Here is a 20,190-nt window from a genome sequence, read left to right as displayed (position 1 = left end):
GAGGAGGTCCGCAGGGGCAGCGGCGGTCCCTCCGAGCAGATTAGGATGTGACCGCCACCCTGGCGGTCACATCCTCTATCTTTAACATTGCGGCGGGTGCTGCTTGAAGCATCACCCGCCGCAATGTTAAAAATGAAAGCAGTGCATTTGCATGCACAAAGCGGCAAGCACCTCGCGGTGCCTGCCGCTTCGTGCACGCAAAGGCAGGGGGGGTACCATAGGTACCCCCCATCTGCACCCCCCACCCCCCCTTTACCCCTGGGGGCCCGCAACGGGCCCCCAAACAAAAGTCCGTATGCCTTTCCACGGCGGAAATGCCGCCGTGGAAAGGCATAGAGAAGCAGACATCCTAATATGCCTGGCGGTGTCTGATAGACACCGCCAGACATGTTAGAGCTTTTCCGCCGCGGTCGGAAGGCGACCGCGGCGGAAAAGCAGCGGACGGTCTTCCTGACCCCCCAGCCATCCTAATCTGGCGGGGGGGTCTTTGAAGGCTCCACAGCGGTTTTTCCGCATCCTCCAGGCCGGCGTAAGTGTCTGCCGGCCCGGAGGGTGCGGAAAAACCGCAATCATAATCGGCCCCTTAGAGATAAATCTGGGAGCAAAATGCCTACAAACATTTCCCTTTGGACATTAAAATGATTTCAAAAGGTAATCTTGAAGAGACATATTCTGCTTATGTGTTGCACCTTGGCCGGGTTCGACTAGAATCATAATTATTTTGTAGTTTGGTGAAACGTATCTTTTATTGTGGATACATCTTTGCACAGACAAATAAAAGTGACAGGCATGCTGTAAACAAAAAAAAAACCTTAGCACACAAATAGCTTGAACAAACGGACTATGCTACAGTAATATCTGCATGCCATATTTCACACGCCAAGTATCATCATTGCTCTTTTGATGTGCAGGTTAGCAAAACTTCTCCGTGTGATAAGTCATTGTAGTGCATTGTATGGCCTTGATTACCAGTTGGGTAGATCAGAATTTCCATGTGGCAGTTTGCTTCATTCAAACATGACTGTCCAGATATTCCCACACGCGGTTTTCTTGGGTGCGGGATCACCAGACCCAGTGTTACCAGTGATAAATTCTGGCAGGTAAAATTGATTTGGGACTTCAACTACAGCAGGAGGCAGGGCTCAGAACTTTGCCCCGACCATGCTTCTTTTCTGGCATAGGTGCTTCCAATGTCCAGAGCGATTCTACCCTATCCGAATAATTCTTCCCCTCCCTCCCTCCCTCCCTCACAGAAAACTCTTCACACATTTACCACCTGTTTAGATCATGGAAATTCCTTGAGTGTACAGTTATTCACCATTCCCAGAGGTTCTTCTCGCAAGGGGTTTAACTGTGCAGTAATATTGATTTCATGTGGTCAACTTCTGCTCTTGTGATATGCACATTTCCCCTTTTCTGCACACAGTTACAAAAGATTCTTTTTAGACAGTTAAATAACAAACGCCGATTTTCCAGTTTCTAACTAAATCCATCAAATATACGGTTATAATCCTTGACTGATCTTAAGATATGGATATCGTGGGAGGGACTGTCGAGCCAATGTCTACCTCCTCCCCACCGGCGAAATAGTGTATTTCATCGCGTCAGTAGTGGTGTTATTCAACTATGATGAGCGAACGCAGAGGCACTACCTTGGCCACACAGACTGTGTTAAATGGTAAGTATGAAGTTTCAAGCCTTGTGTTGATCATGCATGTTATTCTGTTTGATGAATTATACATGTGCTCTCACAATTAAAGTAGCGCAGAGGGCTAAGTTGAGCACAAAGAGCATATTGTTAATTAAGCTATTGTTTAGTAAAATTAATGTATAATTTTTGTTGCGGGTTAGCATTGTCCCAGACAGTGACTTAAAACCCACATAAAGTATAGGCAACATCCCTTAAGAAAAGTTCAGGTTTTGATTACTGTTAGCTGAATGTGATGTAAACAGTAATTATCATAGGAACGAAATGTTTATTTTTAAACTTTAACCAGCCGTTAACATTTCAGATGGCTGTTTGTGAGAACAATTGCTTAAGACTTTTAATAAACAAGCCTTACCTCTGTCCTCCCACTTCTGTAATTAAACACAGAATTCAGCAATCAGCTGTACAGTAAGATCTAGCAAACAGAGATGGTTCATTTCTGACACCTGGGCAAGAGTTTAAACCTATCTAAGTATTTTCTGTTAAAATGAGATTTCCGAAATTGACATTTTATGCATATATATATATATATATATATATATATATATATATATATATATATATATATATATATATATATATATATATATATATATATATATATATATATATATATATATATATATATATTTAAATACCATGTGCAAAAATATCCTTAATGGTAACTTGTGATATTTAAACTGAAAATGGGGATAAAGAGACTTACAAACTCAATTGTGAAAAATTGAAGCAGTGTTAAAAATTTGCAAACCGTGCTTTTTGCTAACTTTGTGAAGGTTTTTTTTTTTATTGTCAACTTGTTGACAATGCTGCAAAGTTGGTAAGATTTAAACAACAATTAGTGGGAGAAAATCCTGCAAAATGTACTTTGAAAATAAATTGGAAAACGCACCTTCATTATATTCTTCCACTGATCCTTTCTTGTTGTAAATGAAGTCTGCATGTCCTATTTTGAGACCGGGACAGACCTAGTGAAGTTGCCAAGTCTGTTACTTTTGCAAAACAAATACCCCAGTAAAGCCAGTTTATAGTGATTTTCTCTCGAACAATACAGAATAAACTGACATGTATTGGTACTAACAAGGGCAGCTGTCTATTTATTATGTCCCTTGTTCTTTTATTCTGTTTTGCTTAAGGAAAACAAAACAAGCACAGCATCATAAAAGACGAGCAGTGGGCTCTAGAAAAGTTGTGCTTGTGTGCTAATTACGAAGGATATCTGATCACTTGTAATTTATTTATTTAAAGTTTTCTATAGCGCGAACAAGACCCATAGGTATCAGAGCGCTTTACATTACATGAGGTAGTTATAGACAAGAGTTTGTAAATTCGTTCAATGTAAAGAGGTAGGTACATATAAAAGCAATAGATAGACATTATACATTAGACGTTATACAGGAAGTATATACATGGTATGTCATATTCCGATGTTTACATTAATACTTATATATGTAATATATAATGCCCGGCAGCGGGTTGCAATTCTACATTACTTCACATTAACTGCTCAGCATTAGTCTTTAAAAAAAATGCAACTTTAGCTGTGCGTCACTTATGTGTCTGAAAAGTAGTTTGCTGTCTCCTTGAAATGACCTTGGATGCTTTCTCCTAGTCTTGCGATCCATCCGGACAAAATCAGGATTGCCACCGGACAGATCGCTGGAGTGGACAAAGATGGACGGGTGAGTGAGGATGCAGCGACAGACACCAGCACGCTTGTGCATCCTTTTCCCACACACATGTGGTATTTGGAAGCCATTAGAAGAGGGGCCGCCTCCCCTCCGAGTAAACACGGTCATAAAGCGGAGGTCTCGCGGCCGCCCCCCGAGCTGTGCACACTTAGCTGCTGCCTCGCAGTTTCCGCTTCTCTGCAGAGTAAACAGTGCCAGGCTGGCCTCTGGGAGTTTAGTTTCATCGCTACCTTCACTTTTTCGTCGCAGCCCTAAATGCGCCTTTACTGAATGACGTTAACTTAATTTCTAAATTCTATGCACTTTGTTTTTTTCTTTCCAAGTTAAGTATTTCTTTGAGGTGCGTGGTTTTCGTGTCTTTTAATTTATTACCTCAAAATCTCGGTATGGATGAGGTGTGAAAAGTGTTCTTAATGAGGTAAGGTCCCTCAAAATCTCGGTATGGATGAGGTGTGAAAAGTGTTCTTAATGAGGTAAGGTCCCTCAAAATCTCGGTATGGATGAGGTGTGAAAAGTGTTCTTAATGAGGTAACGTTCCTCAAAATCTCGGTATGGATGAGGTGTGAAAAGTGTTCTTAATGAGGTAAGGTCCCTCAAAATCTCGGTATGGATGAGGTGTGAAAAGTGTTCTTAATGAGGTAAGGTCCCTCAAAATCTCGGTATGGATGAGGTGTGAAAAGTGTTCTTAATGAGGTAACGTTCCTCAAAATCTCGGTATGGATGAGGTGTGAAAAGTGTTCTTAATGGGGTAAGGCCCCTCAGATAGAATGAGAGGCAAGGGTTGTGTTTTGACGTTTTGGGTCGCTCTGATCTTTTTATGGGCCTCGACAGGTCTTTTTTTAGGTCCTGACAGTCCATGTAGGCCGCAACAATTCTTCATACACTCCTGTAGCAAGCATAGTGCAACTGTTTGTTCAACTCTGCCAAGTTTATCATGCGGGTTTTAGGAAACAGCAGGTCTCTTACCTCTATGGTAAGGTCTGGTGCATCCTGGGTACATTTGCACACCCTTGACGTTCTAGTTAGGTCACCGCCTCATGTCTTTTTAAGGATTGAACCCAAAGAAAGCTCAAGGCGCCAGGGCTACCTGACATCTTCTAGTCTGCTGTCTAGCAGGTAGCTGGAGTTTCATTTCTCAGAATGTTGTTCAGGTCTTTGCGGTTTGCAGTTAAAGTCAACTTAATCGACAGCTCAGATATATTCTCAGTATTATTAATTGATCGGCTGAAGCGCAATAGTTAAAAAATGTAAATGTAAGTGTGATGGTTGGCGTTGGATTCGGTCCCACCCGTTTTCCTGGAGTTAAATTGTGCCTGATTTCCAGGGCCTTCCCCTGAGCCTCTGCTCTCAGCCTCTTCGCTGAGGGTGGGGTGTGCTTGAGAGGTCGCTGGGGCAGGTTTAATGAGTGAGCGTTGAGGGGTGGCCTAGTGCTGAAGACAGATGCTGCTAAGAATGTGGATGGTGCAGTGGGTGACTGACAGATTCTGGTTCCGCCTGTGGTGGGCTCTTGAGGGCTCCAGGCCGATTGACCTTAAAAGCCTCATAGACAGAAATATAATTCGGCCTTTTCTCCTCTGTTAGTGGTTCATTGGCACTTTTAGAGCAAAAGCATTGTGACTTAACTTGATTTATTAGTCTTTTGCAATTTAAATTACGCTTTTAGATTTATGATAGACCGTGTGCAGTGGGCTTCAGTCACAAGCATGCAAAAACGTGTGCCAACTTGAACACCAGAACAAAGGACAGGGTGACTTGCAGCTAGGGTGGGAAGGAGCCGCGGGCTAGCACTGGCCCTATTGTGGCTCCTTCTCAGCTATAGAGGAACTGGGGGAAACTGGCGCAAAGCTTCTCAGCCTTTTATGGTATATAAGAAAACACTCGTGCCCCACTCCAATTTAGAAACAAATCTTCAAGTCCAGGCCACAGTGGCCCCACTCGTTTCATCTAATGGCATTCTGCTGTGATTCAAAGAGCTTGGTGTGTGTGCGTGGGACAAGCCTCTTTTTGATGGAAAGTAAATGATGCAGATGGTGGCAAGGTAGCTCAGCGAGTTGAGCGCACTCTTGAGTTCTGTGTGTGATTTGAAGCTCGCAGGCTTGAACCACAGCAAGGCTGAACCAGCCTTCCAAGGTTGATTGTATAATAATACTGTACTTAATGACGTTATTTGTTAAGCGCTGTGGCTAAAATCAGTGTGTAAATAACAGTTTATTAAGGACGAAAGAGAAAATGATAAAAACAAACTAATCTTTTAAAGGAGTGATAGGTTGTGGGCCTAACTCTAGTAGGTGCAGATGATTGCGCAGCAGTCACTTTTATCATAGCAGGAATATCTCACACATAAAGCACATTACACAGGAAATGGCTGTGCTTGGGTTCTGGTTGTAACCGGTGTTGGCGAAGCTATGATGTGATGTGAATGAGGTAGAATGCCTGCTAACCGTATTCTAATTGCATGCATGTAGCACTTACCTTGCCTTGCTAGGAGTTGAAGCGCTTTACTAAGGGCAGCACGCTGCTCCAGAACCCAAGGCCAGTGGATAATCCAGTGGTGATTGGTTACTGACATTAATGCTGTACTGTAAGGATAACCATGTCATGCATTTGCTCCAGTTTATTTGTAGTGGGACAATTTTAGCAGCAGGACGGTAACATCATTTATTTTGGGGGTAATGGGCGTCCATGCAGATGGTTGGTGGAGTAGCAGGGCCCAGTTTTTAACACCTCTCCGCTTTCCGCAGCCTCTCCAGCCCCACGTGCGGGTCTGGGACTCCGTCAGCCTGTCCACGCTGCAAGTCATCGGTCTGGGGACGTTCGAGCGCGGAGTTGGATGTTTGGACTTTTCTAAAGCAGTAAGTACTTTTAATTATATATTTTTCCAATTATTTTACAAAGCGCTAGCCTCACCACAAACTGTGAAACACCGTCAATGCTTTTTAGGTCTCGCGACCTATCGATGCACGCATGCGCATCGAGCGGAGCGAGAATTCAAGTCGGCAAAATCTTCATGAAACCACCAGCTTTTTGCCTGGCGTTTTCATGAAGTTCATGTGAACCACGTGTTCAAACATGAACGCGCATCAGCCTCCCTCCATTTGCCGCACAGCACATCAAAGGGCTTCGCCCAGCGTGCGCTCTGCGGCTTCTCGGCTTCTCCTCCCCTAATTACGCCGCACACAGCCTTCCTTGCATTTCTCCTCCCCCTCCCCAGCCAGCTTCCCCCAGGCCGTGTTCCTTCATCCCTGGCACCCCCTCCTCCTTCAGGCCCCCACCATTTGCTTCCATTTGCTTTTGCCCGTAGTTGGTCTCCACAGGCAGTCTTGTTTCGTCATTGCTGGTCTTTCGCTGCCCCCTCTTTCCACTGACACAGATGTATCTTTCTATCTCTTCTTTCCACTGCTCGTGTCATTTGTTCCCTCTCTCCTTCCGTTCCTCTCCATCACTCTCTCTCTCTCTCTTGCACTCTCGAGGTTAGCGTTTCACCCCTTCTGTCTCATCTAGATCGCAATCTTTCTCTCACACGCAATCCCCACACACTTGCACTTCTGTTTTCTTTCCCGTCTCTCTCCCCACCCCCTTCCTCGATCTCTCTCCGATCCCATCTCTTCCTCCTACTTCTCCCCCCCCTCCTTCTCATCCTCTCTCCCCCTCGTGCTCATCCTCTCTCCTCCCATCTCGGTCCTCTTCCCTTCTTGTCATTACTTTCCTTCCTTTCCGCCTCACACCAGTTCTGTGTCCTCTCTGCGCATCTCTTCTTCCACACCAGCGTCCAGCACAGTAGTGCTTCAGCCTCTGACATCTGTACTGCGAGAGGTTCCTACCAAAACTTGCCTGCAAGTCTTCTATCGATGTGTTTCACTCGCACCATGTTTACCTATTTTAGATCCAATCCAAACTTGGCCCTAAATATACAACAGAGGGGCTGTTGTCTCACGAAATATCCCTCCTGATTCGCGATACCGACTATTGTTCTGCTAAAAATAACCAAAATCCTGATAGATGGGCTCAAAAATAAGTACAAAATAAACGTGTGTTTAGTGCATAACTTGAACACCGACATATTAGCTCCTGTCCATAAAGCAGGCAAGAAACTGCTCAACCTAAAGCACCATTAACCATCTTCAGTGGAAGAACTGAAATATCGCAAAAATCTTTTCTATATGGAGCGTGTTAATTTATTTTTTGTATGGGTCACCCAATAACTTCGTTCCTGTAAGATGACGATAAAAGTGCATTTTTGTTTAAAATGTATATAGTATTCAAGCACGAATCCCTACCCTACTGTTTCCTCTACCGTGAATGCTGCAAACAGCAACAACAGCGACTCTTAAAAGTAAAATGTACAAAAACATACAAGCATACGCTAGTCGCCCAACACTGCGAGCACAGAAGATAAAACATATCACGCTCAGAAATGACAGCATCTGGAACAATCGGGTAAGTGATGTTGCGCCAGAAATAAACGTATTTGGCAACAAGCTTGGACTGGAACGATGGAGGGGAGGGTAAATTAAAAATAATTCAATATTCAAATTCAATATGCTTAAAATTGGTCTTGGTCAATCAACAGGCAGTCCAGCGTGAACGCCTGCCACGGGAATAAAGGCAGCATCAGAGATGAGGACTATTAAAACGTATTTTAGATTTATCCACGATGTAAAGCTTAACGCTACTCCCCGTCCTCAACAAGCATTGGCATAGCCAATAGGTCTCGCTTGTGGGACCTTATAAGTATTTTGTTTTGCAGCACAATATCCGATTATGCAACAAGGATATTGTGCTGCAAAACAAAATACTTATAAGGTCCCACAAGCGAGACCTATTGGCTATGCCAATGCTTGTTTATTCTTATCTTAAACATGTAATAACCGAAAGGAGTTGGATAAATACTACAAGGCATATTTTACAATAAATATTGCAATAAAAGTGTCTTAAATTGTAGAGGGTGTGATCAGTAATGCGTTTTATTAAGGTTTATTCAACTTCGTGCTCTGAAAATAGATTGTGGACTGGTAAATGGCAGAGCTTTGTGATCTGTGGCATACAGAATGTCCATGCCTAGAAAGAGTTGGCAGCTTTGGAAGTCGTACCCTCCAGGCGGGTGGATGGGGTATGTTTGTGCCATCCACAAGGGCTTCAATGATAAACAGTCATTGGCAATGCCAGAAGGTCTGGTTATAATGTAATGCACCCCTCATTCTCACAGGCACACAGCTCACTATGCACTCACATGGGCATGTTCTTTTACTTTTAGTGTACATGGTATATGAGCAAGAAGCACGAAAGTGTGTCTGCCTTTTCTGGTTTGATCGACACAACTAAGAGTGTGTGAGAGGAGGAACGAGCATTTGAGAGGGCACCTAGGACTGAAGCCAGGAGCTGAAATGTTCTGTGCAAGTGCCAGCAAAAGCCTTAAGCACCGTGCAAAGTGTCTTAAGATCTGTTTATTCACTCATAACCTGTGGAGGAAGTCCAACTGGAATTTAACAGAAGCACACAAGGCAGTGGCAGCTTTTGGCATTAGTTCATCGTGGGGCTGGGGGAGGGAATACAAACAAAATGGAGCATAATTCAAATAAATAAAATTGCACTTACCTGCCGCTCTGACGGATGCCGCCTCGCACCTCTCTGGCAATAGTCGACCCCAGCTGTACACGGCACATGCTCCCAGATGCCAATTCCAGCGCTTCTCTAATGCTGGGAATACTATTCTCAGCATGAGAGAAGCACTGGGATTGGTCTTAGCAGCCTGGTTTTCCACTCAGACAGTAACTGGGAGTCTGTGGCGTTTCTGTAACCCAGCTGTGCAACCCAAGTGTGCATGACGGTTTGGCCAAACCGTCGTGTGCACTTAAAAGCCCACTCCCCCTACCATGCCTGTCACACTGGTCCTGCCCTGCTGAAGGCTCGAAGAGGCAGGCAAAAATAAAATGATGATAAAATGCTTATCATTGTTATTTTTCATTTCTAGCAGGGGTCGACGCTCCTCCGCAATTACGGAGGAGCCGCCCCTGACACTAGGGCAAATTAAGTAAATGTGTGAGCCGCATTTTGCTCAGTCTGAAAGTGACAGGTAAGCTTTTTAGGTAAGTGGAGCATGACTGCATTCCTGAAAAAAACTAACTGGAAGATTGTCATAGGTAGGACCCTGAGAAGACAAGAATAGCAGTTCTTCTATTAGCCAACGCAAAATTATGAACTACTTCATTCGGGCTCAGTAGCAAGTGTAGCAAACCGTGTCGCACCGTGCATTCAATATGTACATCTGTCACCTCCTTGAGCCTGCGTGTAACTATGCTCCAGAAAGCCCCCAGATCCGGACACCCTCATGCTAAATGCAGGAAGTCTGCCTCAGCTACCGCACACCTGGGGCAGGCAACCAACCTGGTTGTATATAATCCATGCAGCCTCTTTGGTGAGAAATAAGCTCTGTGCAAGACCTAAAAGTGCCTCAATTTGAATCTTACATTGCTGGAGATTCCTCACACTAGTGCGCAAGTCTTTTATCCAGTATTTGTCAGTCAAGGGCTTTTCCAGGTCTCCGTTCCAACTTCGCCTAGCCACCATCCGGACTGCCAGCCTAGTCCGACGCAGCGCTCCGATTTAGCGGGAGATTAGCCATCGTGTAACTCTACCTTTTAGTAGTACCTCCAATGTGAGTGTGGTCCTTGGGGTCTGTGGGAAGGCAGTACAGATGTCACTGGACGAGTATGGTAAAGTGTAAAAACTGGCCAGGTCCCACCCAAACATGTCTTGTGCCTCCACAAACATGATGCACTTCTCTCCCGAGTACAGGGCCCCCAATGTTTTACAACCACCCTCGATCCACGCCGTCATGGACATGACCTCTTTAATCTGCAAAACTGGTTTCAGCCAACACAGCGGGAGTCACGTAGAGAACAGGGGCCAGTGCAATAGCAGATGGTTGACTCCCATGTGCACGCGGTCTGCCACAATGTGTACAGGCAATGTTATATATCCAAGCCCCCTCCATAAAACCGAGGGGCAGTTCATCCACTCCCACCATACCGACCAGGAGCCTCTTCTCACTGTTAGGACCCTCAGCACACCATTGTGCAGCATGCGACAGCTGTGACGCCATATAATATAATTCCATATCTGGAAATTCAAGCCCTCCTCCATGTTCTGCGTAAGCACTCGGAGTGATATGCAACTGCATTTACTGTCCAAGATTAGGGCTACTGAGAGGCCATCCAGTTTTTTAAATACCGAACAGGCTATGGGGCACTGTGTGTTCTGCGGTCCATACAGACAGTGGGCAGAAACACCATTTTGGCAATCGCCACCCTACCTGCAACCACTAGTGGTAATCTGTTCCAAACAGCAGCCAAGGCCTCTAGTCCGGTCAGGACTCTTCCCATATTGTACCCATACTGCTTCTCGGCCTCAAGCGCCACTTGGATACCCAGATAGCGGAAGCTTTCTTTCTCCCTGCGAGGTACGGGAGGTGGTCCCTGATGTCCTCATTCCATCCTGCAATAGTGAAGATTAGGGACTTGGACACATACACTCTAAGGCCTGACAGTTTCTCAACTGTGTGCAGTAGATCCGATAGGAGTGGCACTGAGCTCGGTGTGCTCCGTAGGTATACCATAGCATCATCCGCATGTAAGGATACTACATGCTCCGTGTCCACCACCTGTATCTCCCAACCCGGCAGCACTGCTCGCAGATACAGCACCATCAACTTTATAGGCAGCGCAAATAGGAGGGGTAACAGGGCACAGCTTTGTCGAGTCCCCTTCAGTATTTTCTACCTGTCGGAGACAAGCTGCCTGGAACAAACCGTGGCCAATGGCTCTAAGTACAGTAGGGCTATCCATTTTAATATAAGCACCCCAAAGCCAACATGAGACAACACCTCCCACAGGTATTCCCAATTGACTGTGTCAAATGCTTTCTCTATGTCTAGTGCTACCACTGACATCTTTGGCTGTGAGTCCTGCACTGAGTGCATGACGTGAGCTTGTGGAAGTTCATAGGGATATTTCTCTGGGGTATAATAGCCAGCTGACAAATTACTCCCCGCAATCTATTAGCTAAAATTTAGGAGAAGATCTTCACATAAATATTGATCATGGACAGTGGACAGTAGTAACTTAGTTTCTCGGGGTCACGATCTGTCTTAGGGAGCATAATTATAAGAGCTTCCTGTTTGGCCTGGGGGAGTACGCTCCTCTCGCCCACCTTGTTATTGACCTCAAGCAGACGCTCTGCCAGCACATCGGAATAGGTAACCCATCCGGGCCTGGGGCTTTATGTCTTGGCATAGCCTTGATCCCTTCCTGAAACTTTTCCTTGGTCAGGGCCAGATCCAATATCTCTCGTTATGCGGGCTCCAATTTCGGCTTGTCCAAGCCCACCAGAAACTCCTGCACCACAACCAGTTTACAGCCCCCCCTGCTGCTAATATAACAGTGCAAAATACTGCTGCAGCTCCTTATTAATTGCGGCTTGGGTTGTGACAAAATTCTGTTCTCCAGCTGCTGTGACAGAATAAGGGAACTCTGCCTCTCCCTGCCAAGCCATGAGGCAGCTAGGTCTGACACCCTCCTTATGCACCAATTGCCGGTATTCCTTCAGCATATATTTGTCAAGTCTGTCCCAGGTCACCCTCACTACCCGCTTGGTCTCTACCACTTTACCGTGCGATAACGCATCCCTCCGATTCCCCCTCCCCTCCACCCCTCGTTGGGTGCTCACCAGCACACCCTCTTGATCTTTGAGCTCCCTTCCCAGCTGTCTCTTTATACCATACACCCAAGAGAGGCACTCTCCATGCAACATAGCTTTGAGAGCATCCCACTCATTAGCTGTGGTACCAGTGCACTCCCAGTTGGCCTCTGGAAGCACTTCAGGGCCTCACAGATATCTGCTCTGATGCTGCCAGGTCGGTCACCCGCTCAGCCAGTTTGCGCTATAAGGATTCTGTCCAATCTGCTATATATGCCATCCGTTTCCAAGTGATAGGTATACCCCCTTTCTATCAGTTGTGTTGTTGTCCATAGAGTGATACAATCCACCCTCCTCATCGCCACCTTCAGCCTCTCTTTCATATCCGGTTTTATTTTATGTTTGGTGGGGGCACCTGTCTAAGTCTCTGTCCAAAATTAGGTTAAAATCGCCAGCCCAAGGAAGCGGTGTCTCTAGGCTCGGCAAAAGTATATCTAACTCCTTCACAAAAAAATCTACTACCATCACTGTTAGGAGCGCATACATTTAGGCAGCTGACATCCCTTCCATCCAACGCCCCCTAGAGGAACAGTTATCGACCCTAAACATCTGCACACACCTCCTACATTCTGAAAGGTACTATGGCAATTATCCTCGAATAGGAGGAATAGGAGGAGGCGTACAGCTGCCCTCTCCTAATGTCAACATTTTTGGTCATAGTAGCAGGGGCTGGTAGTGGGCTAAGAGCCAGTGACTACCAGATGGAAATCCAGGCCTAAGAATGATTTCCTAGATCACCACCTCCATTTTATCAGCATTGACATTCGAAAGGTTATTAGTCATCAAACATGACTGAAGCAAGCCATTCACAAAGTTTAAGTAAAACACTACCACTCTGTTGTGGAATGAATATCAACAGCGTAGTTTAAAAAAGAGTGCAAGTCAAAAGAACAAATGAAAGCTCGTGAAAGGGGATAAATAAAAGTTATATAGTTTCATATAAGGCACAGTAGTTCCGAATGAATCAATGTCCAGTGTTTACTTTTAAAAAGAAAACAATACTTGAATTCACACACAACTAAATACTAAGGATGAATTACATATGTACACAATAAAACCATACATTTCCAATATAAACCTGTTCCATTTGCATTTCTCCGACAGTTCACAATGTAAACTCGTTATAGTGCGTTTGTTAGAGTCCACAATGTGAAATCTGCTACCCATGGTTGTCAGCCACAGCAGTCTAGGGTTGACTTAGGGAGGTAGTGTTAGTAAAAAATCAGAACTGAGGAAAAAACAACTTACAAATCATTGTCCAAAAGGAAAAGTACTTTAAGGCTCTCACAACAAAATACTATACTCACAAAGGACTAATATTTACAAGAGTTTAGAGACAGCTTTCCAATTTTAGGTACAGTTACAAATTGGAACGCTGCTTTCAGTGGCCTCTGAGATTCAACAGGGTATAAATCACATAACTTAATAAAATATTACAGGGCTCTATGAATGTAGTCACCTCTATATGTAGTCTGCTGATGCTAGTGTTGGTGACTGTTTGTTCACCAACTCCGCTTTAAGCGGAAAAACAGCAGTGCCCTTATTTTACCCGATTGTTACTCAAAAGCTTTTAATGATCAGCAAGGTTAGGGCTGCATGCTTTCAGTTGTTTGCTATGTAAATTAATAGCCTTCCAATTTCCCTACTTAAAAACCCTAAAAGTAAGCCTATTGGTTTTCACACAAACAGAAATATGACCATGTGGTCTCTGAGACCAGTCAAACATTTTAGGCAGACACAAAGTATACATTGACATGCATATAATGTCTCCCTCTAGAGACACCAAGCATTTACTGTGGCCAGACTTAATAAGAGATCTATGTACTAAATCCTTCTTATGACATTTCTCCCAGCGTCCCAAAAGAAAAACCTCTCTCCTATTGTACTGGCCATATAGTTCAAAATGCAAAACCTCTTCTTGCGTTTTTTCAGCAGCAGTAACAATATAAACTTCTTATTGCAATCTATATGGGGCCACAATAGAATGTGAAACCCTTTCCTATTGCGCTTGTCAGAGTCCACAATGGAAAAGCAAACCTTCTAAGTGTTATTGGCACATTCGTCAGGAGCCAAACAAAAAATGTTTTTATTTTTCTACAATAATTACTCATAAACCACTATTTCTTTTTTTAATCATTTCTCTTTATTTGAAAAATGTCTAAACTCTTAATTTCTGATTTTGTTGTACAGATCATTTGACTGATAATAACATTGACACAAGACCTACTGCTTGCACATCACATGTAAAACATGGGCAAGGGGCCAATAGGGGCTGTACCAGTATAGATAGACACTCAGGCTTTTGGTAGCTGAACTACACTAAATTCTTTTACATAGTACACAAAATCATCATTATATGGAGTTGTTTTCAGTCACTGCCCTGTGAAAGAAAGATCTTCAGAGGGCAATACCAAAACAAGACCTCAGTAAGTGGTTGACGGTGGCGCCAGGAGTAGACTACAATCTCTAGAAGCACCACGTGTGTTGCCAAACACCCTTGAATGGTCCTGTTCTCAACTGGCTTCAATGTGTTATTGATATTGAATGACACTTGTTCACATGCGTTTTCTACAGTTAGTTCGCTTTCCAGCATTGAAGTTGGCCAACAATAGTAATGTTCAGTATTTGTTAACCTAGCATGCACTTCTGATTAAGTTATCCTAATAGTCGCAAAGGTCATGTAACAAGAAGCCGCAACACGATTTCTGTTGCTACATGTTTTATTAAATCATACAGATTAGATGTGAATGTCACTGGATAATCTTTTTCTGTTTTTGCAAGGATTCAGGTGTACATTTGGCTGTTATTGATGACTCCAACGAGCACATGCTGACCGTATGGGACTGGCAGAGGAAATCCAAGATAGCGGAGATAAAGGTAAGGGCGTCCAATCTATGAATGTGCATTGTATATTCACATGAGATAGTCTTAAATGGCAAACTATACTCCATGTGTTTCCTTCCCCCACACACCCTAATTTATGTATGAAGTGTGTGGGCCTAACGTGCAGTTGCCATGTTTGTGTGCAGGTTGCTGCGGTAAGTATTCTGTTATACATCTGTAGTAGAGTTTATATTTTTACTCACCTTTTGTTTTTGCACACATTTGTGATAAGAGATCCGAAGGCACTTTATTAACATTCATGCACACTGGCTTTTTGCAATATTCACTATCCTTGATGCATTTTATGCCTTGGAGGATTCCATTACTTGGTTGTACAACACTTCCACGTTAAGACTTTTTGTTGGGCCCGGTCAATTGGAACATCTTTAATATGTTTACCCATTTTCTGCTAATCCAAGTCTGCATGATGATAAACACAATTTAATCATTGGTTAAACTTTCAACAATTGGGAGTGCACACAGAGTAAAGCTCAAGGTGCCTCGAGTCAGCCAGCAAAATATTAATAAAGGATAGCATGAAAAAGCAGTAATGAAGCCATTCCCTTTTGTGCTTAGCTTTAGCTTCATTTTTCTTTTGTCTTGCAACCCTATAACATGGGAGCCCATATCAAACCAGCCTATTCCTTCCATGATAGGAAAGACACTGTGATACTTTGGTAGCTATTCAATGGGCTACTGCAAACCATTGAAGTAAGACATATTGTATTGTAATTGTATTTATATAGAGCCTACTACCCCAAGGGACATAAGAAATAGACAGCTGCCCTTGTCAGTACCAATACATGTCAGTTTATTCTGTATTGTTTGAGAGAAAATCACTGTAAACAGGCTTTACTGGGGTATTTGTTTTGCAAAAGTGACAGACTTGGCAACTTCACAAGGTCTGTCACGGTCTCAAAACATGGCATGCAGACTTAATTTACAACAAGAAAGGATCGGTGGAAGAATATAATGAAGGTACGTTTTCCATTTTATTTTCAAAGTAAATTTTGCAGGATTTTTCTCCCACTAATTGTTTTTTAAATCTCACCAACTTTGCAGTATTGTCAACTGATCTGGGTTTAATCCATCATCATTCTTTAGCTCACTCCGCCACCCCAGTTCAGACATGGCCATATGCAAATCAGTCTGACCCTGTGCCTCATGGGATCAGTTGACTGGTGGTGAGTGCTTGCAATGTTCAACACTCCGTCCGTCATCTCATTTTGCTTTGTTCGCCCTAAGTTGGCAGGGTATGCCCAGACGTGGGTCCCTTACTCACGTTGCCACTGGATTCAAACTAGCCTGGCTGATTAGCCAGAAACCGGTCCCAGGATGTTTGTTTCCGGTCCAGGGAAGGCATGGCTTAGCAGTTCGGGCTGGACTGTTTCCCATGAGGCACAGTGTCAGACTGATTTGCATATGGCCATGTCTGAACTGGGGTGGCGGAGTGAGCTAACGAATGAAGATGGATTCAACCCAGATCAGTTGACTGGGGGTGAGTGCTTGCAATGTTCAACACTCCGTCCATCATCCTTTTCTAATACGAGCAAGATGGCCGCCTAGGAGGAGCTGCCAGAAGGAGCTCCCCGTGCTTGGGGTCCGTTAACCGGGTATATCCCTGCTAGCACCCCTGCATCAAGAGTAACAGGATTAACCTCTAAAAGTAACAGGATGACCGACCAGCACCACAGAGGAGTCCCAGCAGCGCCGGAGAGAGGCTCGGGACGTGGACCATCGTCGTGACCGGCATACATCGCAGCAGAGAAGCCCCGGCACACCTCGCAGCAGAGAAGCCCAAGCGACCCCGGAGGGCTGAGAGTGGCTCGGGACGTTGTAACTGCTACCCCATGACCCCATCAGCCTGCACCGGAGCTTAGAAAGCGGAACGAACACCGGACCCCTCCCCCACCCCGAAGAGAAGTAAATACTGGTGGACACTCTGGGAGGCATCGACCCTTCACGACGGCAGCAGAGGACGCTGCACCGGGACCAGCGTTAGACGAGTCACGACAGCAGTCCCCAGCGGACCCCCCCCACCGGTCAGCTCCGCAGCAGAAGCGCCCCAGCGGACAGCCGGCACCAGGACCAAAGCGGGACAAACACCGGACCCCTCTCCCACTCGTCGGCAGCAGAGGCGCTGATTGCTGCACCGGGACCAGCGTGGGTCGAAACAAACACTACGGAACACCCCCTCCCGCCCGCACCGCAGCAGAGGAAGACCAGCGGTCTGTAAGGCTGAGAGGGGCTTGGGGACGCTGATTGCAGCTCCGCAGCAGAAGCACCCCAGCGGACACTCGGCACCAGGGCCAAAGCGGGACGAACACAGGAGTCCTCTCCCATTCGTCGGCAGCAGAGGTGCTGATTGCTGCACTGGACCAGCGCGGGACGAATTCATCGCAACGGATCACGCCCTCCCGCCCGCACCGCAGCAGTGGAAGACCAGCGGTCTGTAAGCCTGAGAGGGGCTTGGAGTCGCAGGTTGCTGCATCGGGAGCCCTACAGACCTGGGCGGCGGTGGACGCCCCACTCGCATCCCTCACTCCCTGTCCTGCTGCAGACACAGAGGGGTCTCACTCACTCGCTCATTCTCTCGCAGCAGACAGCGAGAGCTAACCTCAACTATTCACCGTGAGTACAAATAAATATAAAAAAAAGGTACTTTCTCTGTGTGAACTCGCCTATACCCCTTTCCTTTGTTCAAAATGGCGGGGGACTAAAGAAACAATAAAATCTAAGGCAATAAATCACCTCCTGAGACACCAGATGCTCACGAGGCTCCTGCAAGATAAGACGCCCTCACAGCAAGGTAGAATCTGCCTAGTTTGAAAATGAAACTGTCCACAGAGCAACTACAACAAAGAGAGGACTACTGTCTCCCTCACCCTTATGTGGCGGCCATCTTTGTCCAGTCTCTCTATCGGGTGGCCATCTTGGACTAGTCACTGTTCACTGGAGCCCCGGTCCTCCCCTCGTGGCGGCCATAGCTAGACTACTACTCTATCTCTCTATGGCGGTCTTCATGGACTAGTCTTCCTGGCTATCAACTACTATCGGTACCACAGTCTCTACATAGCTCTGTACTTAAATCTACGTGTGCTTAATTGTCTACCTCTTATTGCAGTAGTATTTTACATTGGGTATTTTGCACTTTATATAACTTGGTGTTCCTGACGTGCTTAGTGACTACCTTTTACTGAAGTATTATATGACTACTGGTACTCTACACCCAATGTAACCTACACCCTTTGTCACTTTTCCCCACTGACTGCTACCTCATATTCTATCGGCTGCCCACCAGTGCCATAATGTTCATTGCTGTAATTCGTTTGCACCTATATTGGATCTAGTAATTTCATTAGTAGTTTAGTCCTATTTGTATATTGTATATGTTGTAAGTTGCACCTATATCACTGTGATATCATTGTAAACTACTTTCATCTCACTTTATCACTATGATGCACTGATTATTACCTCATTTACACTGTTATCTACCTCAACTATATGGTTATTATTGTATACTACTTTCATCTCACTGTATCACTGAGTACTACCTCATCTATCTCGTTTACCTCATGCAAACTGCACCCAGCCACTCTCGACACTTGGACTACTCCGCTGCTATTTCGTACATTATGATGTGTCAATTTGGCTCCACCTAACTGGTTTGCTACCTCTCAAATATTGTACATTGTGTAAGCTGCATCTACGCACTGCTTGACCTTGGACTGCTTGGACTGCTACCTCTATTCTTTTGCTACTTTTGACCACTCACTAACGTCACTCCTGTGCCCTTTAGCCAACGGCTGACTGATTACTTTCGTCTTTTCTCCCACACCCATCCTTACAGCCATCCTAACATGGATCTCATCGGTAAGCACACATACAGAATCAATTACCCTCCCGCTCTCACCAAAAAAGCAGCTAAACGTTTTAAACATAGCTTCCTGAGGTCGCACCCTGAAACACCCGTTGCCGACTCCTACTTCTCACCGGGCAATGGAGCCCTGAACACTGATTTCATCTTCCACACCTCACGCATAGCCCAATGGAGAAAAGCATTTCTAACCCTACTTACCGTCTCAGCCACCAGGAAAACAGCTCATGGCACAACCCTCTCCATCACACCTTCCCAACTCTTCCAGGGCAGAACCACCATCACCATCTACAATAACGGGATTGTCCTAATTCAATCCACGGACAAGAACCTGGAAATACTAGACAACCTGTTCCCCAAGTTCAAAGAACACCTCTCCAAGATGCGGACCACCACCCAGAACTCCACCTGCACTATCATCACCCCCGACGACGCAGCCCCCACCCACAACACTACTAACATAGCTCAGTGCCGGATCTATACGCACCTCACCTCTTCCCCCAGCACCCTAAACAATCACCCACCTGCTGTTGCCACCCCACGCTCCCCAAGCGCAGTCACCAATCTCTCCCCTTCATACACTAGCCGCCCCTCTAACATCACCCCCACCTCGACCCCCACTCATACCCCCCATCCCTCTCTCCCATGACATAACAACCCCCACCCACAACACCTCCTACCTAGACCAGCGCCAGAACGGCACGCGCAATGACAAATCCTACCCTTTGTTCCCCCCCATTCTCAATACCCATGTGAGCACACCCCCTCCCATACCTCCTCGATACACCCACATCCTCGACTCCCCCACGCCCCCCTCCCCCCACGCTACACCCCCCATGAACGCTTCTGAACACGCCACCGTCCGGAGTTTACCTCCCCCCCCCGCCCTCCCCCCCAAGGTAGATCCACCTCCTTCCCCAGCTCCCTCCCCACTCTCACTCACGACACCCCTACCCTCGCATCGAGTCCCACAGAACATACCGCCTTTCTTACCTTAACATCCCCCTCTCTCTCTCCTCCCACTCTCAGCCCCCACTACCTTCCTGCCACCCCCACTGTCGTCAGCCTTCACTCTCTCTTTAACTCACCTGCACCGTCTCCCACTGTTGACACCACTTATGTCTCACACTCTCCACCTACTCCACCCACACCCCTCATCCACAAATATGCCCACACCTCGAATAACATCCCACTCACTATCACCGCAGAACCTTTCAACAACGCCAGCATATCCCCCCCTCCGATACCCTGCCCGCTTTCCAGCTCACTACTCAACC

The 20,190-nt window shown here is 45.7% G+C and overlaps 1 protein-coding gene across 9 annotated transcripts in view; it reads left to right on the top strand.

Annotated features, from left to right (window-relative positions):
• EML4 (EMAP like 4) overlaps nt 1-20,190 on the top strand; it is a 720,824-nt gene that overhangs the window by 601,571 nt on the left and 99,063 nt on the right. For all 9 annotated transcript variants that reach the window (XM_078649700.1, XM_078649705.1, XM_078649703.1 and 6 more), the window contains 4 exons: nt 1,529-1,678; nt 3,321-3,390; nt 6,141-6,251; nt 14,935-15,030. In XM_078649700.1, the coding sequence (XP_078505826.1) occupies nt 1,529-1,678; nt 3,321-3,390; nt 6,141-6,251; nt 14,935-15,030 (427 nt within the window). The remainder of the gene's footprint in view (nt 1-1,528; nt 1,679-3,320; nt 3,391-6,140; nt 6,252-14,934; nt 15,031-20,190) is intronic.

Source organism: Lissotriton helveticus, chromosome 6, assembly GCF_964261635.1.
Source record: "Lissotriton helveticus chromosome 6, aLisHel1.1, whole genome shotgun sequence".
Taxonomy (NCBI): Eukaryota; Metazoa; Chordata; class Amphibia; order Caudata; family Salamandridae; genus Lissotriton; species Lissotriton helveticus.
This window is presented reverse-complemented; position numbering and strand designations above follow the sequence as displayed.